The following is a 16433-nucleotide window of genomic DNA, read 5'->3' as shown; positions in this document are numbered from 1 at the left end:
TACACCAATGTTCCATTTCAAGGAAACCAACAAAGATAAATGGACTATTTTTTTTCTGTGGAGCAATTCTGGACATGACCTAAAAACATTAGCATAGAAACCCCAACGCCATCACTGAACAAGGCCTGACTACATAATTCAAGTGTTAGATGGTACAGACAGAAATAAGTCATAACAGTTTATTAGAAATATATTTAAAAACTCATTAAAACTATTCCTGATTCGCAGTTATATATTTTATATTTATAGTAAAAATTACAATCCCAGTGAAAAAGAACCATTTTCATTTTAAAAAATATCATAGAACTGCAAGATCAATTTGAAAATAATCAATATTTTTCATGGTGTTTGTTGAACACCCCTGGAATTGTGCCCAAATGCTACATATATTGCACAAACACAGCTTTTCTTTTTTTTTTTTTAAACATTGGCGTTGACAAATCTTCTAAAATAAATATTGCAATCTACAACTAAATTCCCTCTTCTGCTGTCTCTCCAGACAACCAGGGATTAAGAACATCAGAATTCTTCTCACATCTCACCCTTCAGAGGAAGAAATGATGTAAAGGTAGTTGTCTGACCATCTTGCATAAGAACAAAGATAGAATGCAAATTACTAAATCCAAATGTATGGGATGACCAGAAAAAAAAGAAGTTATTAACAAAGTTGTGGACTAATTAGGATTTTCTTTTTACAGATCTTATATGTAATAATGAACAACAGAGCACAGTCTGGTTCTTTCTCTACTTATTGTGCTTGTCTTTCACCTTCACTCATGTAACAGTCACAGAATCATGAGTGGTTTGGGCTGGAAGGGACCTTAAAGGTCACCTCATTCCAACACCTTCCACCACAAGCTTCACCTGCTCAGAGCAGTTGTGTTCTAAAGTGGATTGAGACACTTCAGAACAAAGGCAAAGAAAATGTTCCCAAGAGTGCAAGGGTCTTTATTTCTCATTACTTGTAAAGGATTTGTATTCTCTGTATCTTGCTACCCACTATTAAGTGAATGCATTTATAGCTTCCATACACTCCTGTGTAAGGCTGTACTCTATCATTGATTTGTTTTCTCCAAGCCAGAATTTGACTCTACATAAGAAATCATTTATTTCATGGGAAGGAATTAATCATCCACATATCAGAAATTGCTGTACAGCTCACACACTGTTTGTGACAACACTAAGTTGTGACTAGGGACAGTATAAAGTGAACTGGAACACATTTTGAAGCAGTAAAACAAATACAGCTTTGGTTTCTTTAGCAGAAGGCATGAAAACAAGCCCTGCAAATTGTTTCTAAATCAAGATATACATTTTGAACCACTCAGGGTAAATTTTAGAATGGTAATTCTGTGTTGAGCTCCATGAAGGCAGAGCATGAGTTTCCTCCCCATATTCAATCTGGTGAGCAGTTATTTGCAATAAATTTCATAATTGCTATGAAATTACAAATTCTATTTTCTATGCTTTAACAAAGATTCCAGGGAAGGGAAAGGCAACAGAAGTCAGAGTAAAAACAACCTGTCAGCTCTCTTTTACTTCTTTATTTGTACACAAGTTGACAGATGGGCACTGATTATCCTGTCATTATTTCCCACAACTACAACAAGCACTTCATACAGACGTTGAATACACGTGGTCCTACATGTGCATACCCACCTCTGCTTTTCTTATCAAGTATGGGAAAGGTATTTTTCATTATAGCATACAAGTTGGATATAAAATACAGTGCTTTAGTTCCCCACTGCTAGCAATAAACTACTGCAAAAACAACAAAGAATGCAAAGATCTCTTCCAAGTTCATTATTAACACCTGAATAATTTTCTGTGGGAAAAAAAATATTATCCAAGTGTATTTCTTCCTCTTCATTACAGGTTTACGTAGCATTTTAAATCACAAAAAACATTACAGAGTAGTAGACTTTCTCTTAATTCAAGCAAGCCCATTTCACGCTGTTTAAAGGATAATTTACAAACACATTTTCTGAGAACAGACAGTTCTCACATTCTAAACATTTTAAAAAATTATGGAACATTCAAGAAATACATTTTTAAGTTTATAAATATCTAATTCTCTCCATTATGAGGAATTAAACTGAGAGCTAAAACAAGAAATCTGAGGAAAAACCTTCAGGATTAAATTCTTGAAGCAAATGGCTCTACAATCATTAAAACTTTGGTGAAGTTTAAATTTCCATTAGGGTCAGATTTCTATGTGGACTGAACTGTACTTCAGTCACCCCACTATCCCAGTGATCTTCAGCATTTGTTCACACTGGGAAGGGTATAAGCCCATAGGAAAAGCACCAAGATAATTAACAGTTATAGAGTACCTCTGGCCTTTAAAATAATAATGGTAGAAATAATCTGCTACATCAATATCTCCAGCACTACACAAGGATGGGAATGAGAAATAAAAGCAGTTGGCTTTTTTAATCTAAAATTACAGTTTAAGCAACATAATCTAACTTTTTGAGGCAACATAATGTTATGTCCATATGGGGTAGCTTTAAAGAGGCCCTGGCCCTGATCACAAGATTCTTTATCAGAGCTATAGGTACATTTATTACCTTATTTCATTTTCATAACATCATTTTCAGTGGATTTACACACACAGCCTCTAAGATAATGAAACTTTCTTGCTGAACACTCCCTACTGTATATTTACCTGATCATTTGTAATGGATCCAAATGTCCTTTTCGGAGCTGTTTTGGGCTGTCATGTAAATAAAAAATTAGAGAGTATTTTAAAAAATTGTAACATTTAGGTAGTTTCATAAATACATAAGCAATGACACATGGACACTTAGTGTGATAAAAACTAGAAGAGCTTCTAGTACTACAGACAGGACTGTATGTGACAAAGTGCACCAGAAGTCTACACATAGATATATCACAGTATTTTGGTAAGTCTGTGGGGTACTGACTACCTGAACATTGCTGAGAAGAATGGCAGAAAAGACCAGGTTCTGGTTAATGCTGATAACAGTGACATGGGCTGCTGTGTTCAAAACACTTGCAGAACAGCAAGTTGATAGAATGTAGTAATTTCTCAGAGAAATAGAGAAGGGAAAGAGTATCGTAGCAAATAACCCCACAAAACTGACTGGGATACAAAGTACTCAAATTAAGACAGGCTACTAGTGATTATTTCTTAAAATATACAAATTATGTAATTGCATACAGTAACTATCCATTGTTAACTGACAAAGAATAGAACACTGTTCTCAGTCTTCCTTCCAAAGAATATTTTGAACTTTCAGAAGAAGACACAGGAGAAAAGACAGCTCATTGTTTTGTGTCTACAGCTTCTCTCAATCCTTATCTTTGTGCACTACAAATGACAAACACATCATATGATCTATCTCTTTAGTTCAACTGAATCTTAAACAGAAGCCAAGAGCCAGACAACATGAGACTCTCAAACTTTTACTAATGGATATTGCAACAAACTAGAAGCACACATTTATTACATGTCAACAGTGCTCTTAAAAGAAAAAAAGGAAAGAAAATGATTGAAATATCAGCTTCTCATTAGAAAGTAAATAGGTAATACATTAAATAAATTACTTAATAAAAACGCTTTTTGCTGAAATATACTTTTGTGACCAAAGGACCCTAAAAATCTCTTCAGGAAGTACAGATAATAATGCATGTTTGCCAGCTGCTAGTTATTTCAGATGTAGCAATACAGAAAACCTTTCCAGGTCTTGTGCACAACTACAAGTTATGTCCCAGGCACTTTCTCCTCATCTGTTTTTGTCAAGACATGTGGAACTGCTCTGTAAGTGAGCTGTTAGATTAGCAAAGAAAAGAGCATAGCAGCACAATTTCAGTTCTTAAGGCAGAAAACCAGACTACAGTTATATGGTGGAGAACATTTTTAGCAAAGGCTGAAAATTAAACTTGTGTTTTGCTTTCAAAGGCGATACTTTGGATGTGAAATTGTGAGTTCCTAAAGCCAAGTTAAAGCCTTAAACACAAAATATTCTACACGACAGGCAACAATGGATCCATGTTTCAATAAGAGGTTCATATTAAGATGCTCAGATCCAAACTATTGTGTTGTAGCTCTAATAAATGTCCTTTGTCTGCTCTTCCTTACACAGTGTGCAATTTACTGTCCATGTATTCTTTGGTGGACAGATGTCCTACTTAAAGACTCCCCAGCCATTACTCTCATGCCACCCCACAGCTTACAAGCCAAAGTTCCTTAAAATATGTGTTCAAGTACCAGCAGCTGCCTCATGAACTGAGTGGCAGAACATCAAAGGAGAAAAAGAAAATTCTGAAGGTAAGAAATTTTTATAATGCAAGCCTCAGCAGATGCAAAGGTGCTTACAGATTTGAAACATTCTCTTTGTCAAAGAAACTGAGCCTTTTCATTTGTAGGCCAAGATTTCCATGGCTTTTGTAATTTATGGTTTTCTGTCAGTATCACACAGTTTCAATTGGTTTCCTTTGAAACAGCAAAATATTAGTGTGGAATAAACTGAACTTACAAGTGCAGATACACAGCAAAAATAGGACTTGGAAGCTCCCAATTATCTACAAACCTAAAGTGCATTTTGTGCATTCAGAATCCTAATTAGCTCCATTCCTACATTAAAGTTAAGGACATCATATTATTAACAATGTCTAGACCACAACTTGCTACTTTTCCACTTCTAATTTTATAAATGGAAACCACTGCCAAAGATTTCCTCTCCATGTTCACAACCACACACAGAACTGTGCTTGTCCTGGGAAGCAGCAGCAAGCACAACGCTGCAGGTGGGATCAATACAACATAAGGATAATAATGAACCATTTCATGCTGGAAAGGAACAGCAAAAACTACAATATGGAATGAGGAAGTAATCAATGAAAAGGGAAAAAAAAAGGGTATGGGGTTTACCCACACAGGAAATAACTTCCTTGGAAATCTATATTTAAGGTTACTATAACTTAAATAATTCTAACAATTGCATTGCTGGAGTCTCCTTAATCCTCTCAGATGATTTGGTCCTTTCTGTAAAGAGCCCCTTTCAATCTAAACATTGTGAACTTTATTTTCTACTTTAGACAGATATGTTAGACTTTTTTTCCTAGTCCATACTTAAAAAGTGTCAATATTTTTAATCTACAAGCTTTGCAGGGGAGAGAACAGGAAGAGCTGGAAAGTGGCAAGACACATACACCACATTTTCAAGACCACACCAGGTTTCATGGTAACAACTAGGCAGGCAACGTCCCATATCACATCTTTGGTCTGTGAAATGCTTTTTAAAGTTGGGTTGTTTGGAGTTTTTTAGTGAAATTTAATTTCTCTTTTGAAACATGGATTAAAAATGTTTTAAAAAAAAAAAAACAAAACCAAAGCAAACTAAACCAAACAAATCCAAACCCCAAAACCAAACCAAAACCTGAAGCTTTTCTTTTAATAAAAATTCACATCATCTAACTCTACAAACCAGGGTAGGAATAATGGTGTATTCACATTACTGCATTCACATGACATAACATTATCAAGAAAATTGCTTTCCAAACAAGTGGCAGGAACTGGACCATTCCTGAATAATCTGGCACAATGCACACTAGACATGCAATTATATATTTCAGGAAAATATGCAGCTGCACCACAAAACTTTAAGGAATTTATCTTCACAATACTCTTGCTCTATAAATAGTTGTACACTAACTGAAGATGGGAAATTGAAGTACAGAGATGTTTTACCAATTGCTCAAGGTTTGCAGCTTGTCTGAAAAAGGCAGCCACTTTTGAATCACCAAACATGTTAAAAGTTAAACATTAGAACATTAAACTTTGAAACTAAACAAGAGAGCAAAACAAGAGAGGTCAATAGTTGCTGGTAACAACTAGGGATGTAACCTCCCCTCTTAGTCTCCTCCATTATAGTTGTTCAGAAATGTTCACATTCTATTGAACAAAAAACTGAATTTTCAATACACCTGAGGGGACTCAGAGTCAGGTATGAAATATGTTTGAGCTTTGCTCTGAATTCCCATGATGAAGCTCCAGATGCCTGACTTGCCCTTCAGGATGTTTCTGTATTTGTAGTCTCACTATAGATATACAATGAAGAAAAGAAATGAGGATTTATATCAGGCAACACTATATTCAACAAGTGAATTTTGATATTTGCATTATAACTGTGTGACAGCTGCATATTTGCTCAGCTTGCTGGCTGAGAGCAGCAACAGGCACAGCGCTGAGGAAGAGAAATAAATGAGCCCAAGTGTCTAATGCAGCACTGAGCCTTTGGAGGGAAGCACTAACACTTCAGTATTGCTGCTCACAACAGCTCCTAAATCCCAACCTCGTTTGGCCCTGACAGCCAAGCAAGGTCTGGGAGGCTCTGGGGGCACATTGGGGGCTCTGGGGTGGGCACTGCCCAGTGCCAGCGCCGTGTGAACCCGCCGTGCCCTCCTGTGCACCACCTGCTCCGTGAGCACATCAGAACTCCCAGGCAGAAGGAGATGAAAACTGACAGCCACTTGTACACAAGAAAACAGAAACAACTGAGACACTGCTGGAAATTCCTTTGCCCTCAAGCAGACACTGTCCAGCATCCTCAGCTTCCAATAATTTCAGTGGAAATCAGGGTTAACAGGCACATGTGGATTTGGCTTGTGACAAACAGAAAAACCAAAACCTGAGAGACTGAAAACATTTGTCCTTTGTTAAGAAAGAGTATAAACATTTGCAAATGAACATTCAATAAATTAATGTATAGTTATTATCCCATTCTCTCTTATGCACACACAAATTCAGCTGAGGGGTGTGTGTGTGTCTGTGTGTGTGTCTGTGTGTGTGTGTGTGTGTCTGTGTCTGTGTGTGTGTCTGTGTCTGTGTGTGTGTGTGTCTGTGTCTGTGTGTGTGTCTGTGTGTGTCTGTGTGTGTGTCTGTGTGTGTGTGTGTCTGTGTCTGTGTGTGTGTCTGTGTGTGTCTGTGTGTCTGTGTGTGTCTGTGTCTGTGTGTGTGTGTGTGTCTGTGTGTGTGTGTGTCTGTGTCTGTGTGTGTCTGTGTGTGTGTCTGTGTGTGTGTCTGTGTGTGTCTGTGTCTGTGTGTGTGTGTGTGTCTGTGTGTGTGTGTGTCTGTGTCTGTGTGTGTCTGTGTGTGTGTCTGTGTGTCTGTGTGTGTGTCTGTGTGTGTGTGTGTCTGTGTCTGTGTGCGTGTCTGTGTGTGTGTCTGTGTGTGTGTCTGTGTGTCTGTGTGTGTCTGTGTCTGTCTGTGTGTCTGTGTGTGTGCCTGTGTGTGTGTGTGTGTGACATTTCACTGCCGTGGGATCAGTTTTGCTTTTGAAAGAAATAAAGCTATACTTTTTCAAGGAATGAAAACTTATCCTTTTTTTATTACTCTCAGAAAATAACAGTGAAACTCCCATATTAAACTGCAAAAGTATGTGACGTAAGTAAGAAGAAGATGCCACTTCACTGCACATGGGAAGATAATAAATAATACTGCAATTTCAGAGTAATAAATCAGAGACAGTGGCTGAGAAGACATATAGAGTGACACTAAATACTAAAAATAGTTCCAGAGACACTGAATTCTAAAACTCATTTAATAAAAGTCTTTTCACCACAGTGATCAAGGAATGTAGGGGATAAACCAGAAATGCATTTTCTGGTCCTGGATTTATCAGGAAGACAACTTGACTTCTTCCTCCCCCAGTGTTACTGACTCCTATTTATCTGAATCACTACAACAAAAGCAAGATAAAAAGGAAGAAACATTTCCTTACTGTAAGGCAATAACTCGAGCCTGAAAGTCAATTTGGAAAAGAAATCTCATGCTACCTGTGTATATTGAAAGTTCCAGTAAATAAATTGTCATGACTTTTTGGTTAATGATTTATATTCTAAGAAGAATCTTCTCTGTGAGCTTGGTATCAAAAAAAATCTTAAAAGTGCATTTTATATATACTTCCACATATGGGTATACTCAAGAATATATTCTATAAACAAAAATAAAATTCTGATTCCACTCTAACTGAATACACATTTCTCAGACTTAAAACCAGAGATGAAATAGATATAACAGATTTGCAAGAAAGGAATAAATTTAAGAATATTAGAATGCCTGTTACAGGAGGGACACCAAACACTCATCATTCCATTCCAGCTTTTCTTCTCCATTTTTGTTCATGGTTTATATTCCTGAGTAGGAGTTCAGTTGTAAATATACACTAAAAATTGTGGCTAATGAGCAGGAAAAAAAATTAAAAGCTCCCATAAAACCATAGAATGCAATAAGCCAATATTTAAGCAGTAAGAACACCAGTTTCAGAAGGAAAATATATCCATCTCCTGTTGCAAAGATCTCGATTAGTCTCACCAGGTAACAGGCATCCTCCAATAAATTGTAAACCGAGACAAGCTCTCCCACAACTCAGGGGAAAATACAGAGAGTGGTTAATCTGAGTAGTCAAGTGAATGATGGGGTGTATCTCCACAGGAAGGCTAATAAATAAATTATTAAATAAAACAGCTGAAGAGTTATTTAGCAATGTGAGTGACCTCACACAAACTGTGCTATGCCAGAAACAGCAAATTAAGCAAAGATAGTTGAAGTCATTTCTGCCCAGTAATAATCCAAGTGAAAGTAAAAAGCCATTTCCCAGGTCTGGATACACATAAAGTACTTTCCTGAGGTTAATTCAATCACTGTCCTAAAACAAATGTTTCCAAATAACAGGACACATTGTTTGTGGTATAACAAAACTTGGTAACACTCACACACAGACATTGGACCTGCAGCCTCTTCCTCAGTGCAAAATATCAACAGCTTTTGGGCAACTCACATGATTTCAGCCATGAAGGTGTGAGTGTGGCAAACAAGAATGAAAAGTTTGTCCAGATTCCTCCCAACTGCTCCACTAGGACAATAACCCCGGGTTAAACAAACCCCACAATGCCCAGAGAATTAATGTGGCTTGGAGACACTTGCTAGCAAAGACAGCATCTCACAGCCACACCAGGTTGGAACTCAGAAAGTGGCTGGAAAAAGCACCCTCTGGGGATGAGAACATGCTCTGAATAATTCAATGTGAAGTTTAGCCCTCATGCTCTACAGACAGGATGGAAACAACTGAATCTAGTAAAAAAATCAATGCCAAATCCAGCAAAAACATTAACTTAAGTTCATCATCTGGGAAACTGATTGTCAGCATGGGAAGCAAAGCACACCTCAAACATTGTCATTTAAACAGTCTTTACATAATTTTCAACTCAGAGACAAAGACTTAGCCTAACCCTTGATCTGTACACTTATTTTTATTTCTTTTTAAAGGCTTTAGTGTATTGTTAGGATTCTTGCATATTAAGGTATTAACCTCTGAATAAGAATTTAATTTATTATGTTTATGAAGCAGTGAGCTAAATGAACAGCTGATTCTGAATTCAAAATTTTTGTTGGGTATGTTTCTATTTTTAAAACATGCCTAGGATGTTCTACCAAATACTACATCTGTCATTAGACATCAGATTCACAGACACTGAAAGAAGACAAAACAATTATTCCCCAAGACAGGACTGAGTTGATTTGTTCACTGAAATCTGCAGGACTGCTCAGTACAACAGAAGTGTTTTCAGTTGTTATGTGGATTCTCAATACAGAGCATTATCTGCAGATCCTAAGGTGACACTATAAAACTAAATTTGTTATGCATTCTACCTACAGAGTCAGAACTCTGCTTCCACACTCAATTAACTTTACTGGTAACATGAGAAGGGGCCTACTGTGGATTTCTATGGAGGCACCCATTGTGAAATGGAAAATTAAGTGAAACCTGTTTGGAAATTCACCATTTTGGTTTTTAACAAAACAGCAAACCTCAACTAAATTAGTGCAGTGAGTCTGACAGCTGAAGGGGCAGAGCTTCCAAGAGGGCTAAGCATTATTAAAGTTTCTCCTTATTATGCTCTTAGGCACAATCTGGTTAGTTCCAACAGCTGCCCAGCAGGAAAAGCCAAGGCATCATTCCCAGTAATTTGTGTAGGAACACATTCCTTAGTTTCTGGGACTCCAGACCCAGGTAGGACACAGCTCTCCAACATGAACTTTTGTCTTCTGATCTGTAATGATACTGAATATTTCAAATGCAAATCATGTCAGAAGTTGCCAATCAGCACAATGGAAGTTACTTCCCTCAAACCATTTCTGATGGATAAACTTGTTCCACCCATGAGCATACAAGGAAAAAAAGAAACACAAAAGGAGGAAAAAAAAATCCACTGTGCACAACTGTTAGTCAGGTCTTTGTTAGAGGCAATAAGCAGCAAAAAGAAACTTTCTTTGTTACTTTGCTTGTGAAATTCAGTGGCCTGAAGCAAATGCTATGCTGTGACAAACATGTAGCTGAAGTTCGAAATAATATTCAAATTAGATTCCAAAAAGTTTCACTCCTGTTTATAGGAGCTCTTTTAGTACTACGTGAATATTCCACCAGTGATGGGGAAACTGGTGGTTTTCCCACTTCTTCCAGTCCCCTGGATGTTGGGATAGGATTTCAGCACTTCCACACTACTGACTGTGAAAGGTTCCAAGCATGGGAGGGAGATTTTCAGCCAACTGGAACACTCAATGATATGCTCCTACATCAAATAACTTTGAAAGGGATGGAGTCTTAACAAACTGCATTTCAAAATCTGAATAATAATAAAAAAATAAAAGCCATTAGAAACAGATATTAAAACACATTAAGAACTTTTTCTCCCTAAGGACAATTTTTTTGAGGTTAGAGACAACTACTGGACTAATTCAGAACTTAAAGGGGAAAACATTCAATTAATGTAAAATCTGACAGAGAATGAGGTAATCTGGAAGCTTCAAGGAACTCTTTCAAACTCTGATATTGTACAAGCACAGGAAGTATCCTGGATATTCATTTTGGATTAATACTTCATTTATGTAAAACAATAAGAGGTGTGCAAGGCTGATGGAAAGCAGGAAAGTTTTATCAATCTTTAGGGTATATTTCTAAGACTGACTTTCAAATTATGGTATTCACAGTATTTGTTGGTTTTCCAAACAAAAGTAAATTGACAAAAAAAAAAAAAGAAAAGAAAAAAAAAGCACCAAAACACTATTTTTAATATTAGATGGGAAACAGGATGAGGAACAAAACAAAAGCTACTCCTTTATTTATACTTTTTTAATGTGCTGCAACTCTTTTTGAAAAATCCCTAATGGAAATGAGCATGAAAATTATATGGCTGAGGTAAAAATGAAGAGGAAAATTCATTCTCCAAGTGCAAAAGCCATATAATATCCCATTCTGAAAAGCACTGAGGAATATCCTGACTCAAAAGAAAAAGAGAAGGGGGTAAAAAATGTCAATTTGCTTGAAAAAGCAGAGAAAAAACTACAATTATTCGACTTTGGAACATCAGCAATAACCAAAGCAAGAATACACATCCCATTAATAGAGCCAGCAATTACAGCACAATAAGAGAAAAATGTATTTCAATACTGACAGCTGATGACTCAGAATTCATTCCTTTCCCAATGTTTCTTTTTGTTTCTCCAGAATTGTCTGAAATTCTCTTTGCTGCATGTTCCAGCTTCAAAAGCTCTATGGGAGCTATGTTCAGACCAATTATGATTCTGGGTTAGAGAATATAAATTACTTTGTAATAAACCTTTCTTTCAGGAATGAAAATAACCATCTAATGCAGTCAAGTGCCACAATCTATGGTTGACACTCCATTTAAATATATTCTTTGATACCTAAAAGAATATAATTTTGGATTTACTTATTTCTCTTCCCTGTACTTCCTCTTGAAAGGAAGAAAAATATTATATGCTACAAATTTGTGGGGAAACAAGTTGAGATTATTTAAATCTTTATCACTGAAATCCAATACTAGAAAGCTAAAAACAAAGGTAAAATCAAGAGCACATTATTATGATAAAAAGCTACTTTAATATTTTAGTTTTGTATTTTATGACAACTAAAACCAGCAAAAAATGAAACCACTTTTCCTATTTTCAAGATATATCTTAAAAATTGGAAATCCTCATCCCTCCCAAAAGAAGATCTTAGAAAAGTGAGTTGAACAAAAGAAAAAACTGTTTTGCAATTAAGATCATCTAATTTTTTTCTTTTTTTACTCAACATTTTCAAAATAGTTGCATTTTTCAATAACCTCATAAGTACACATGACAAAGGCAAAAATTTGGCATTTTTAATTATTGGAACAATGTTAGGATCTGCATGCAATGTGTTGGAAGTCTAATTCCATGTTTCTCATGACAGTCGTTCAAAACAAAAGACAAATATTTATTGCTGCATCCACTACAGTAAGCAAAAGAAGCAGAAAAAAATAATCCTTACAAAATTGTCCTCAAACTGGAATTACAATGGATCCAAAGAACTTTTCCATTCCATGCAGCAATACAGAGTATGACTAGTTAATATTCTCCTAGAACTTGTGGCAATTGTTTCTAATTTGGTTGAAAAAATAATGGTCTTTAAATGTAGTACGTTCTGTTCTTGGATTGTGACAGTTAGAGCTGACTTTAGTAATAAGGTTCTTATTTAATAACTAAGAAAATTACCAAAAAAGTTAAAAATCCTCTTGGGTACATTGGTGATAATCAGTGTATCAAGCAGAGACAATAACATAATTTATAAATAAATGGTCTGAAATTTAGACACCTATGTCAGGTCATTCTTAAAAGATAAAATAAGGGGCAAAGGGAAATATTCATAGATAACATTCATCTGTGATTGCTCTGCTTTTAAAAACTGCATATATGGGTTAAACAACAATCAGGATAGTTGATAAAAGCATTTATTCCTCAAAAGCACTGATAAATTTATTTCGTTTTAGACCGTGATCTATTGTTTTTTCAAAAGCTGAATTTAGTTGTTAGGTTGTCATTAGGAGAGCTAATGACAGCTGTAAAAATTAACTATATTTGCAGCTCCATCATCATGCATAGATGCAAAGCAAAGTATAATTTCATTTAGATGGTGTTTCTTTAATTGCTATTAATGTGGTTTTCTGTTCAGAGCATCACATATTCTGTAATTGGTGATTAGAAATGAGACAATTGTTTTCTGCCTGTATTTTGGAAACGGGCTTGTCTCTCTGGGTAGTCACACACTTGCTGTCCAGAGGACTGTGCAAACCCTCAGCCTTTTGTGCTCAGAAAGCATCAGCACATCCGTGTTAAGTGGCAAACTGATCCGTGCGGACGTCAGCGAGAGAGAACGTTCCTCTAAGATGGATGAAGGGAAGGTCTCCAGTTGACAGATTTGTGCCTTCCAGCTTGAGTCTATCATCCCTTCCCCTCAGAAACACGCTAAGTTCTATATTATTGTTTCATGACAGCTAGTGTGAAAATCAGAGCCTCCAATGCAAACAGATCCACCAGCTTGTCCCTCTCCCTAACTCGCTGAACTCGCTGTGCCTGGAAGCAACTCTCTCCTCCAGTCCTCATTCCATCCCCAAAGGGATGTCAGGATAACGGAACCTGACAGTTTTACAGCAATAATGCCAGAAACCAGCCTAAAGGAGCCTTGTATCAACCAACAAGAGGCAATTACCTTGACTCTTGACTCGCTCCCACCAGTCAGAGCAGAGTTTGCTCTCCTCAGACACACTCGCAGCTCCAAGAATGCAAATCAGCTCTTTTGCCCCTTTCAAGCTCAGCCCCAGTGACTTTTTCAAAACAATGTTCACAGATGACCATTTCTCTGTCCAGATCTCTCTAGCCAAATTACTACTGAGCAGCATTTTTATTCTATTACAAGACCTTCTCAGAAGAATCATAGACTTTGATATTTCATACAGCAAGAAAATGGGTAAGTGGTGGGCGAGAGGATTTGTAAGAAGGTGCATGTTCAGCTACAGAAAAAAAATATAAATAGCCTTATGACACAAAGAGGACATAAAAATATTTTGAGATAAAGAAGCTAAGGAAAGGGAAAACTTATTTTTTTTTATTTTTAATTCCTTATGTTCCTAAAGTTAAAGAACAGGAAAACGGTGAGATGCAAATATATTTCACAAGATGTCAAAGGACAATGACAAATGTAAGGGATAAGAATTCTACTTACAAGTATCTATAATTTTTTTCTCAGCCCACCTTCCAAGTTTTCCTGTAATTACTAAGGGAACAAAAGGTCTCTTTCCCCAATCAGAGCTTTACAGAGTCAGCACCTGAAACTCTGAACAGCAGTGCTAGGGACAATATAAGCTGAACCACAAAACTGGTGGGAAGTGTTACACATTTGTGAGTAGTATGACACTTGTGAGGCTCAGTTTTTTCACATAATTGAGCCTTCCTACTAATGCCTGAATTTCCCTGTAGCTGAAGACTAGCTCTGAATTCCAGCCCTGCTGTGCAGCACATTACTACTTCATGAGTAGGAAAAAATATATATTAAAAAAAAAAAGGAATCATCTGTTTTTCTGAGTACACAGAAGTCTAAAATAAAAATCCTTGGGATCATGAATATCCATCTTATATATGTCAGCCATATTTCCCTTACACAATTACTAGAAAGGGTTGCTAATAAAAAAGAAATTAGAAAGTGCAAGAATACTTTGCTACTAGTGGGCTACAATAAATTTACAACAGATTTTTGATAACAGGAGAAAACTTAAGTTGGAAGTCCTTAATCATATTAGTATCTAGCTGCAATATTCAGTAATGCCTGACAATATTAATAAATATCTGTTTACATGTAGGAAAAAAGCTCTATCTTCACAGTTTTTTCACAGAATGCAGATGTTGATAACAACCACCTCAGGCTTCCTGTGACCTACTTAAAGGGACAATATACCACTTCACTGTCCTCTCATGCTGCTCAAGCCTATCCAGAAGAATCATCCACATTAATTTAATTAACATTAATTCCAGGATGACTAGCTGTGGGATGCTCCCTCATTCAAACATGGTCTGAGAGGAAAAGTGAGGGTTGATGCTTCAGCTCCCACTGAAAGGACTGAAGGGCAAGAAAGGACAGAAAAGCAGAGATTCAAGCAGCTTGTGTTTGGGACAGTGAAGCTGATCTGCTGAACGCTGTCTTAAGAAGATCTGAGTCTCTGTCACTGTGCACTGAGTTTGCAGGAACCTTAACCATTCTGTCTTCCTTTTTCTCTATGAACCCCTCAGGTAGTGCTGGTGCAACATTAAAGCACAAGGAGACCACAGAAAAGCTCTGTCTGTCCTCCTCCACTTACAGCTTTTGACTTTCAAATTTGTATCAATGCTTATGATAACTTATCAACCCAGACTTCATTAATCTGACTTTCTGATTCTCATTTAACTACAAACCTAGTCTGATTCTATAAATTTAACTACCTCTATGGCTTTCTTTTTACATAAAACCCATCTCCTTCCAGTCTTGATCTTGACAGTGATATGAGTTGACTTGAAATGAGTTACTGGGAGACTCAGAAATAACCCAGTTGCAAAAGCTGGCCTGAAATATGATTTGTGATCTTCACCTTCCAGGGGCCATGGAATTGATAAACTGTATCAGGAAGAAGGGGAAATCTTCTACTGAAAGACATCACAGATTTTACAGCAGCAAGATATAACTCTCCTCATCAGAGGCAAGACTGAAGTGTTGTGAGACAGAGTGAGAATCTATTTTGTCAGATTACAGAGGTTTGAACTGACAACTACAGAAAGACTATTCTGTTATCCTGTAAGGAATGCACCAGCTGTTTCTGGTAGGTAAATAGAGCAGAATTACTGGAATAGGTCAGAGAAATGGAACTACACCAGTAACACCAGTCAAATTTCCAACCCAAACTGTTACAGATTAAAGCAATAATTTATTAGCACATAAGATTAGATCATAAAAGTGTGCCATCCTGTTACACCTATGCAACTTCTAGTGAATATGATATACTAGTTGACAAGAAATGCTAAGTAATTAATAATAAAATATTACTTAAAACATGCAGTCATATGAATCCTTTTGGAAGTACACATGACTCTCCATTACAGTACTCCAAGCTGCAATTCTACTCTAAACCTGCTCTGAACCAACTCCCCTTTTTACCATCTAAGAGAACAAAGAAATGCTTCACTCTGAAATCTTAGTAGTCAAAGCAGAGGCCTGTGACACCTATAAATTTTAAGTATATTAATGGGGTTATACTACATACAAGTGTACTGAAATGGTGTAATCAACAACAGCATGCAGGTATTTCCAACACTGTGGTGGCATTGCCAGGCACAGGGTGCATTTTACATCAGTCTGTAAACAATGGGAATGGCCTGAAGAGGCGAACAAAGCCCTGGGGGCTTACTCGCCCACTGGGTTAAACCAGAACAGTAGTGTATGTAGATTCATCCTGAATCAGAAATCACTGTTTATTAAGGCTTCAATTTAAAATTTGCTTTTGTGTCCCACTGTTTTAACATACTACTTCTGTTTATGAATGCCCAATTCTTTTCCCAT

General features: G+C 36.7%; 1 protein-coding gene across 4 annotated transcripts in view; it reads right to left on the bottom strand.

Annotated features, from left to right (window-relative positions):
- PCDH11X (protocadherin 11 X-linked) overlaps positions 1 to 16433 on the bottom strand; it is a 450745-nt gene that overhangs the window by 384384 nt on the left and 49928 nt on the right. For 3 of the 4 annotated variants that reach the window (XM_071569243.1, XM_071569246.1, XM_071569244.1), the window contains exon 3: positions 2669 to 2716. The exons of the other annotated variant lie outside the window; for it this stretch is intronic. In XM_071569243.1, the coding sequence (XP_071425344.1) occupies positions 2669 to 2716 (48 nt within the window). The remainder of the gene's footprint in view (positions 1 to 2668; positions 2717 to 16433) is intronic. 4 annotated transcript variants of the gene reach the window in all.

The sequence above is a fragment of the Pithys albifrons genome, chromosome 14, assembly GCF_047495875.1.
Source record: "Pithys albifrons albifrons isolate INPA30051 chromosome 14, PitAlb_v1, whole genome shotgun sequence".
NCBI lineage: Eukaryota > Metazoa > Chordata > Aves > Passeriformes > Thamnophilidae > Pithys > Pithys albifrons.
This window is presented reverse-complemented; position numbering and strand designations above follow the sequence as displayed.